This window comes from Larimichthys crocea, chromosome XIII (assembly GCF_000972845.2).
Source record: "Larimichthys crocea isolate SSNF chromosome XIII, L_crocea_2.0, whole genome shotgun sequence".
Taxonomy (NCBI): Eukaryota; Metazoa; Chordata; class Actinopteri; family Sciaenidae; genus Larimichthys; species Larimichthys crocea.
In genome coordinates, this window is record NC_040023.1 from 18,902,366 (window position 1) to 18,911,961 (window position 9,596).

At 40.9% G+C, this 9,596-nt stretch overlaps 1 protein-coding gene across 2 annotated transcripts in view; it reads left to right on the forward strand.

Moving 5' to 3' along the window:
• The first annotated feature begins 1,103 nt into the window (after nt 1-1,103).
• The window catches only part of aplp1 (amyloid beta (A4) precursor-like protein 1), a 28,593-nt gene continuing 20,100 nt past the window's right edge, over nt 1,104-9,596 (forward strand). Inside the window, exon 1 of one of the 2 annotated variants that reach the window (XM_010739151.3) lies at nt 1,104-1,409. In XM_010739151.3, the coding sequence (XP_010737453.1) occupies nt 1,344-1,409 (66 nt within the window). In that variant the 5' untranslated portion in view covers nt 1,104-1,343. The remainder of the gene's footprint in view (nt 1,410-9,596) is intronic. The other variant, XM_010739150.3, reaches the window with a different exon arrangement.

A 9,596-nucleotide genomic window follows, 5' to 3' on the forward strand; every position in this document is an offset into this window, starting at 1 on the left:
GTAGTACAGAGTATATAGTATAGGATACACATTATGTATTATTTTTGTCTACAGTGATGGAGGTTTTACTGTGTTTGTGTGAGTCTGATATGCTGAACAACAGCTTGCACTGCACTTAAAACAGAGAGGGTGTTCATGATTTATCTCTTTCATACGTGCCGTGTTTAATAAAGAGCTATTTCATTGGATTGTAGAAAACAAGAGTAGCCATTCTTTACTAACTAAAGTACATTTGTTCATCTGCTATCCAAGTGGGTTTCCGACCTTTTTGGCTTGAAACTCCTCATCACGGGGTTTGGCCTCACTCTGGATATGAAAACAGATATTTCTTTCTCAGATTGTTTTATCTGAAGGTCTTTAAGAGATTTGACGTATTCAGAGTTTTTGCAATAAAACTATAAAAATTCAAGAAACATACACTCATATCTAAAACTAATGCTGTCAGCAACTATCACCTTGACCAATTGGTCCAAGCAAATAACCAAACAAAAGCCCCATTTTGCTACTATGCATTTAACAGATAATCTAAAACTTATTTTGACTTTAGGGTTTTTTATCCACTGAAGAAGACTGTAAGATGCAGTTGAAAGTTCTACCATGAAGTTCTTAATTGTTCAGTTTTTGTGTTTCACTTTTGTTTATTTTCACATGTATTTGCATTAGATGTGGTCAGTCTACATCCGGGTTTCATGCGTTTTTTCAACATCATCATGATTTTGTGAGATTACAACTAATTTGGATGCTAAGTGGAGATGTTTACATCTCGTGTCAAGCAGGTTTAACTTTGAAATGTTTGTACATTCATAGATTTGTTCCATAAGTGTGAAGGAGTAGGTGTAGTTTTAAGAATATAACCTCCCCTTAAACTTGTGCGGAAGGGATTGACAGTTTTAATCTCTCATATTTTCCTCTTCTGTTCATCTTGAGGACAACCCAATTTTAAAAAGCCACAAATCAAAACTGATGTTTTCCCCCCTCTGGATTTTCCCTTTAAACTGACGCAGAAACTCTGCCTGTCGTGCACTCTCAGTCCATCACCACCAGATGTCTCTCTCTACTAAGCCACAGCGAGGACGCCATGAGTAAAGTCTGTGATAAATACCCGCAGAAACAGGGCTTGGTTCTGTCAGACTTCATCCACATAAAAATCCCAGGCTGCCATTGGGAGAGCCTGTCGGCAAGAGCGAACAGGACGCAGACGCAGGAGATATCGCAGGAAGGCTCCGACGAACGCAGCGTCCATCACTTTAGCTGATGTAACCCAGACAGCGTTTGTTGGAGTCAGTTTATTTTACAATAGCAACAACAACAACAAAAAAAGAGAAACAAAAGGAGGCGAGAAAATGGGACATACCGCAATACCTATATTGATGGCTGTATTGTCCTACTGCGTGTGGGAAAACGTCGAGGTAAGAGCGACTCAATCTGGATCATTTCTTACGATGGCGCATTGAAATTTTGCTGTGTGTTTAAGCTGAATGTCGGTGTGGACTCTTGGACAAAATGTTGTATTTTATTTTTTTTTACTTCATGTCGACATAACGCATGCCACGCATACAGTTGCTTCTATCTCCATATCTCCATATTGCTGACACGCACCCTTATCTGGGGCAGGTTTTTATTTGTATATGCATCCTCGAGCACCGTCCTATGTCAACAAGAGTAATGACACACAACGTCCACACAGATGCAGTGATGGGGATATGATTTGAAATGCAAATACTGTGATAAGAAACGAATGCCACTCGCGGGGCATAACATACAAGAGGTTTCATAATGATGTGGCTTTCAGTATATTTGGCTCGCTGCGTCAAGTCTGGGCCTGTATACGACAGTGAACAATGTCCCACAGGCCTTATTGCACCGAGGAAGGATGGAGATCAAATCCCGTCCCGTTGTATCCCATCCGGCCTTGCCAGAGTAAGAAATCAGCTTGCATCCGTCCTTTCTTGTGGAGTGGTGCATCTCTTGAGCAGGATGGAGTCGTGCGTATTCACTTACTGCTCTGTTTTGCATTTGATCTTTATGTGAAAAATGAAAAGATCAGTTTCGTTTTACAGGGAATACTTGTTCACCATTGTCAGATTTCTTGAATATGTTTGCCTTGAATACGCATGTTAATTGGCTCTCCATACAGGAGGGCATGACTTTGATATATCACCGGACACCCCGTGTGCGTGAGTGTGATACAGAGTGTACTAGTGAGAGATATGGGGGTCATCCTATCGGCGTCTGTCTCCATCAATAGCTAGAGAGGAGATAGTGAAAGTCTCTTGTACAGATCGACAGATCAGTGGGCCACCAGCTGCTCCCACCTTCTTTTCCCGTCTCATCACGACTTCCAGCAGACACACAGTTTGATGGACTCGACCTTTATTTCTCAATAACTTTTCAGTCATCCATCATCTCCCTCCCCTGCGATAGAAGTGAGGCATGAATTCATCCCGGATGGAGCGTGGAGTGCCTGTGTGTAACAGCGGCGTGGTGTTGGAGGTGTGTGTGTGTGTGTGTGTGTGTGAATGTGGAGGGAGGAGGAGGAGGGAGGATGAGTCATGATGTCCCAGCTGGAGCTGTGGCTCAGGTCAAATGTACTTTTCCACATGGAAATGATGTGCGAATGGACCCTGTACAATATCTGAGCAGGAATACATAGCATCATGTTGGTTCAGGGTCTCCCCATGTTCTTAAGGGGATTTGTGAGATGTTTATTTATTAGCCATCTTTCACAGTGAGTCTGTAACAGCCATAAAGCTCTTCCTTTCATTCTGAAATAATTTCACTTCTCTAAGAGCCTTAGTGGGATTACTGCTGTGCTGAGGAAGTAGTCTTTAGCATCATACAAGGAGACCTGCCTGTGAAGGTTTACACTGAAGATTATTCTGTGAGAGGGCTGGCTGGCTGGATTACACTGTGGTATTAGTCCTAATAAAAGTGTCAGCTTCCCTTAATTTACTCAGCATTCATTTAGCTGAAATGTGTGAATAGGACACATTTGTTTGGATCTCTCTTTTATAGCCTGATATTGAAATTTGCTAGTGCATTGCCTAATCAGAATATAGCCACACTCGTAAATGTAATTTACAAAATGTTCTGGATCAATAAAGCCTCTGTAATTTGTTTATCTGAAGAAAAAAAAAACAAATTCAGCATCATCCAGAGTTGTTGCTGTGATTGGACAGACACGCTGATGCCAGGTTGTCACATATGTCAAGTAGAGTAATGGCTTCCCAGGTATCTCAGATGTAATAACACTTAGTGTCGCAGCACCCGAAGCATTTAGCTAATTGACACTTAACAGAAGGTCATGCATGAAAAGATGACAGAAACAACCACCTTCATGGACAGCCTGTAAAATTATATCATGTACTGTGACATTCACAGAGCAGAAGAAGTTAGGATTAAATTCAATTTGTTCGGGATTTTGCATTGACGGCCTTTATGCGGGTTACATGTCCACATTCTTATTAGATACCAGAACATCTGCTGTGAGATGATATACATTTTTCAGATGTCAAAGATTTCTTTGGGTCTCGTAGTCTCCACCATGCCCTCATTTTTCGACATCATCACGAATGAGGGCATGCCCTCAATGATTTCTCGAGATTTCAATTAAAGGCTGACCCCATGAAAAGGTCGTTGTTGTCAATGAGCAGTTAATGAGCAGTTTCTGACCATTATTTTCTATTATAAAATGCTGCAGAATAGTGAAAAGTGGCCATCACATTTTCCTAGGTTGACATATTCAGACACTTTGTTTTGTCCAACCAACACCCTAAAACCCAAAGTTATTCAGTATACTGTCAAAACTTGAAACCAGTGAAGATACTTAAATGAATATTTGATTATCAAAATGGTTGCCAATTATTTCCCTTTCAATCAACTAATCGCTTCAGCTCTTACGATATGAAATTACATATGCCATTATAGAGGATTTTATCCATATCGCACAGCCCTATCATGATGTAGCTAATCATTCTCAATGGAAAACTGTTTATGGATAAAATTACCAGACAGCAATGTCTTGTCATGGCGAATCCAGGACATTAATCTAACAAGTATCATCACATGTATGCAAGATGTATTTAAGAAAATTATCTTGTCATTTATTAATCCTATTCATACATTTTCATTATTGCCTTCTGTAGTTTAAGAAAGAAACAGCTACTTCTGCAGAAATGGTTCAGCACAATCTGACAAATCGTCATTGTTTTAATCACAAACTTTAGCAAATCTAAGTGATATCGTAAATACTCACCTATCAACAAACATGAAGCAAGATTGCAGCTAGTGAGCTGAGTCTTTGCTATATCAAACCCCCAACTCAGGAAAGATTTAAGGAAAGCAATCAAACAGTGATTGCGCTAGCCATATTTGATAAAAGGGGGGCTGGGGACTACAGGTATGCTCAGCTTTAGTCAACCAGTCATGTATTTATCAATCATTGATCATTATCAAATCAAATAATATTGGTGAGTCACAAAGTTGCCCCCTTCATCTACCCCCTCTACCACCACCACATACCCATCAAGCCCTGTGCTGGAATACAGCCATACAGACTCATGCACCTCCCACCCCCATATGCCTCTCAGTGCAGTAACACAAGAGGATTTGTTAAAAAAAACAACAAGAAAAAACGATAAGGACAAAACCAGATCGCTCTGTCACACACACACACACACACACACGCACACATTCAGCCCTACTTAATTAATTTTAGAGCCACAAGATAATCGGGTTCCACTAATGGATTCCTGTGTGCTCTCTATTCTCTACTATATCCGTGTGCCAGTGGGCATAAAACATACCGTTTTATTGTATCACGTTTTTTTTTCCTCCTGTTCTCTGTATCTTGCTTCCTTTCCAAAGGTTTTCAAGTGCAGCACGCACACACAGGACCTGGATTAAATCCTGCAGAGTCATTGTGAAATGAGAGCTACACTATACCGGAGGAAAGGAGCCCTGCAAATTCGCCTTAGCAATTGAGCTGTTACTGGGGGTTACGAACTAATGAACGATATTAATGCACCCTTTTGGCCATTCCTGCAATCGTGTGGTTCAGAGGGTTATTGAGGGGTGGCTTTCATTTCCTTTTCTTGCTGCTAGTCGTTGAGACTGTCTAGGGTGGAAATGAAGAAAGTATACATTTGTGTTTGTGTCTCGGGGCATGGAGTTCATCCAGATTTTCTGCTGGAAATAAATTAACATTAATTGCACATTTGCACAGCATCCTCCCAAAAGGTTCAGGGAACCTCTGCCAAAATCCTGCTTTCCATGATTCAACTCTGTCTTCTGGCCTTTCTGAAAGAGTTCAAATTATCCGTCTCAGTTGGAAACGGGAGTAATTCCCAACTCAGAGTTTAATAATGTTTGCTTGCAGGGCTCATCACTTTATGTCATCTCTATAGCCTGTCATGCATAACCTGCATTTGATGAGTTAATATCTTTGGCTTCCAAGACTGCACGGCTGTTTCTAGGTTACACATAATCAAGGAATAACATAAAAAAAGAAGTTCCCAAAGACTACTTTACCTTATAGATATAACATATTGTAGATTTATGGGGTGATTTCAAGCATAATACTTGCAGATCAAAAATGATTGCTTGCACCTGTGCCTGTAAAAGCTGCCTGTATGGCACTGTGCGGTTTGAATGTGTGCAAGTGTCTTCTGTGTGTGTGTTTGCGCATGTCAAAAGTTTGTCCAGTGTCACCTAGAGGGATTGAGATCCTAGCATAACCATACTGATCACATCCAGCTGTGGCTCCTCTCCAGAGTCTTGCGAGTCAGAGATTTCAGTAAGCCTAATGGGTTGGATATCTGCAGAGGAGTTAAATGCCTGGGTGAAGCAAGATGTTTAGCCCTGCCGCAGCCATTGGGAGGTTTCAGGGGAACACCCCCCTCGAAAACATCTGCAGTGTAGTGATAACACTTGTCCTCCATGTTCAGGAGGAAAAAGAGAGAGAGTGCAGTGAAACAGATTGCTAGTGGAGAGAGCGGGGATTGCCCTGGCACAGAGGATGATTTGAGAAACGGAGAGCATGAGGGTGAAGGAGGAGGAGAGAGAGAGTGTAAGTGATGTAGAGCATGTAGAATGTTATGTGGATTGCAGGATGGAGTGCATGCTAATGGAGGAACCCAGCCCTATTGCTACTTAGCCCGAGCAGCTGGGAGAGCACAGAGATCCATCTCTGTCATGTACATGTATTCACAGGTGGCCTTGAAATGAGACGGGGGTGGGCAGAAGCAAGAAAAACCCTGTGGCCAGAGCAGAGCACTGAATTGTATGAAAACAGGACTGCAAAATCTAATTTCCTTAACGGCCTTGACTGCAGGGTTTGAGAGAGTATGGGTTGTTGGGTCCACTGAGACTGATCAGGCCGGTATTAACATTCTACAGAAGAACATTGCAAGCTGTAATGGAGAAAAAACGGGTGCACTTTTTGGGAGGGTGTTTTCATTCTGCCATCATTTGCACAGCATTGGCTCGAGAAAAAAAAACACATAGTTCCATCAGGAGGACTAAAAGCTTATTTGTAACACATGAATACAAACAAAGGTGCAGCGGTATCGACGGGTGGAAATCACTCACATACACACAATCAGGTCACACACTTAGACTCGTAGATAACTCAGAAGTGCACACATTCACCACACACTTGCTGCTTTATAAAGATGGCATGCTGCAGATGCTGCATCAATTATTGAAGGCCATGGAAAGGTCTGGGCTCTCGCTTGTCGACGGGGCTTTTGGCACTTGTCACGCACTCTCTCAACGCTCCGACGCCCCTCCTCTCTCTTCATGCTACCTGGTTTTTATGTACACCCCATCCCTTCAGGCCCCCCCAACCTCCCTTGACAGAACACAAAAGAAAATCCCCACACCCGTCTCCTCCTTGCGTCGGCCCCCCTCATCCCTCTTCTCTCTGTCTCTGCCCCAGCCTCGCCTCTTTTCCCCTGCCACATCCCAAAGGCACTCGTTACCCCTCCCCTACCCACTCTCCCAGACACAGCTCCTCCATCTGCCTCAGCAGCTTTCAGTGGCCAGTGACATCTTTTCACTTTCCTTGTGATTGTTGTTGAATAATTCATGCTCCAAACCCACCCTTCGTTATGATTTTTTTCTGCACATTTTTTTTTTCTTCATTCTTGATATGTTCAGACATCTGACTCTGCCTGTCCTTATTTGCATCTGCTGGTTCTCTATTCTCACTACACCTCACTAACAAACTTCCATCACATATTCTTACAACATGGGCCAATCAGCTCATTTCAGGAGGTATCCAGTGAGGTTTGTGTTGTGCTTGTTTATTGGTTGTACCAATTTTCCCTCAATTCATGCCATCAAATTATGTTTAAGTGATTTCCTAAATTTACAAGAATGCTTTTTGACAATGCCCAGCCATGGCGAACATGTATGTGTATGTGTAAGCAGTAATGTTTGCTTGTTATTGAATATTCAGTGAGTACTTGAGCACTCGTAACTATGTTTAAGCACATCAATGCATGCATTAATTTCTCTTTTTTGATCAATATTTAAATCACAACCAATATTATTACCAGTAGTTTATTTCTTTATTGTAGAGGAGCGTGCACGTCCAGAAAAGGAGTCTCAAACATGCATCCCTTCCCCTGAGACAAAATGTTCCCACAGCATTTGACTCGATGCTCAGTATTCAGCAACCCCAGCAGCATCGAGTCTCCAAAGGCTGCTTGCAGTTGACTCTGCCTGTTTTTCTACAGAATACACAGATGGTGCCTACTATAAACAACCAGGCTGGCGGTACAAACCGCTATACAGTAGATAACAAATCGACTGCTGCTGCGGCTGCTGTTAATCATGAACAGTAAGATTCAGCCAGTGATGGAGAGAGACAAATACTATTTCAATCGTCTCTCATCTTAGAGTCACTGTGCTCGCCAAGGCCTGTGCCGTGTTAACAGGCAATACTCACCCAAGCTTGGCTGACAATTTGGATACTTCACACAAGTCTAAAGGAAAAGAAAAAGAACACAATAAAAGCACAAATGGAGGTCCGAGGCCCTGGTAAAGGGGTCTTTCGTACAGATTGTCTCAATGATTAAACCATTTTCTCTTCAGTCTGTAGAGACTTTATGTCCTGAGGAAATGAGATAACACTAATATTTAATCTAGTGAGTGATTCTGCAGCACAGACTGGCAGACTGCACAGCCAGCACACATTATCTCACCAGAGTGGCCCGGTCTAAAATAACACTGAGACGGCTAAAGCAAGACAGGACATGTCAGCCTGACATGATCTCAGCTATCATTGTTATTTTTTGTCAGTGAATTTGTGGAAGGAAGTGGGTTTTCTCGTGCTACTGGAAATGTGAAGTGTTTGTGTTGGATGTGTTCCATACAGACAATTGGGCTTTTAAATAACAGGGAAATGTAAAAAAAAAAAAATCTTAAAATTGTTGAGCAGAAGCATTGCAGTGCCTTCAAGATTAGCATTCGGCTAGAACAGAAAGTGCAACACCTTGCAACTTCAGTTTGAGGTGATTTATCATGTAGGACGTGACTTTGATTCAATGATAACCAGAAGATTTGTGTACATGTCCTATTGTTTGTGATAGTGGGTATGAGCATAGTATCAGGAAGACAGCTGAAGTTGATTCCAAGTGAAATGGGAAGATAATCAGTTGTGTTGTAACACGCAAGCTGTTTGGCCCTGAAGCAGAAGAATCAGAGGAACGTGTGACGCATCATTAAATCAGATACTGATTCAACACAGCGAGAGCTGGTGAGCAAGAGTGGGATCAACCAAAATATTATTACATTATATTATACTGTAATGCTGTCATTGGAAGTAGTCTAATCAATACTGTACTATATTTTTAACACTTTATATTTTATTATCTGTATATTAATATCATTGATGTCTTACTTTATATTATCTTTAATGTTGTGGTTAATAATTATGTTTGACTATTTATTCATTTGCAATTAACTGTGTAATTATTCTATATTATATATCTATGAAAGACTCTACTCTACTCTACTGATTTGTCCAACCAACAGTCCAACCCAAAGATATTCAGTTTATATTTATATGAAACAGTAGTAAATGTTTGAGAGGAACCTATTTTGTTTGATAAATGTGTTTTCATTATTAATTGATTATCAGTAAGTAGTTTCAGATTGATTTTTGTCAATTGACTAANATTATATTTAAATTTGAATTTTTGGAATATATATTTAGATTTATTTTATTATGTACTACCATGAAGTGAAGTATTGTTTATTATAATGCTGATTACATCACTGTCTGTGGAGTCACATGTGTGCCCCTGCTGGCTGAAGGTCAGACAGTTCTTGTTGCCATTGTTGTTTATATTCAGATGAAAGTATTTTTCATTCATTGACTGTTATATAATTAGACATTATTAAACATAGTAGACGCGTTTCTACAATATTATAAATATTATAAAGGACACATTTAAGTTTTTGCCCAACTCAGCAGGGCATAGTATTGCATAAATGATTCATGGGGCGTGTAAACAACCAACAGACTGTGATAAGGAAAGCTAACCAACCATTAAGCCTGCAATCAGTGACTTGCCAATGATAGAAAACTG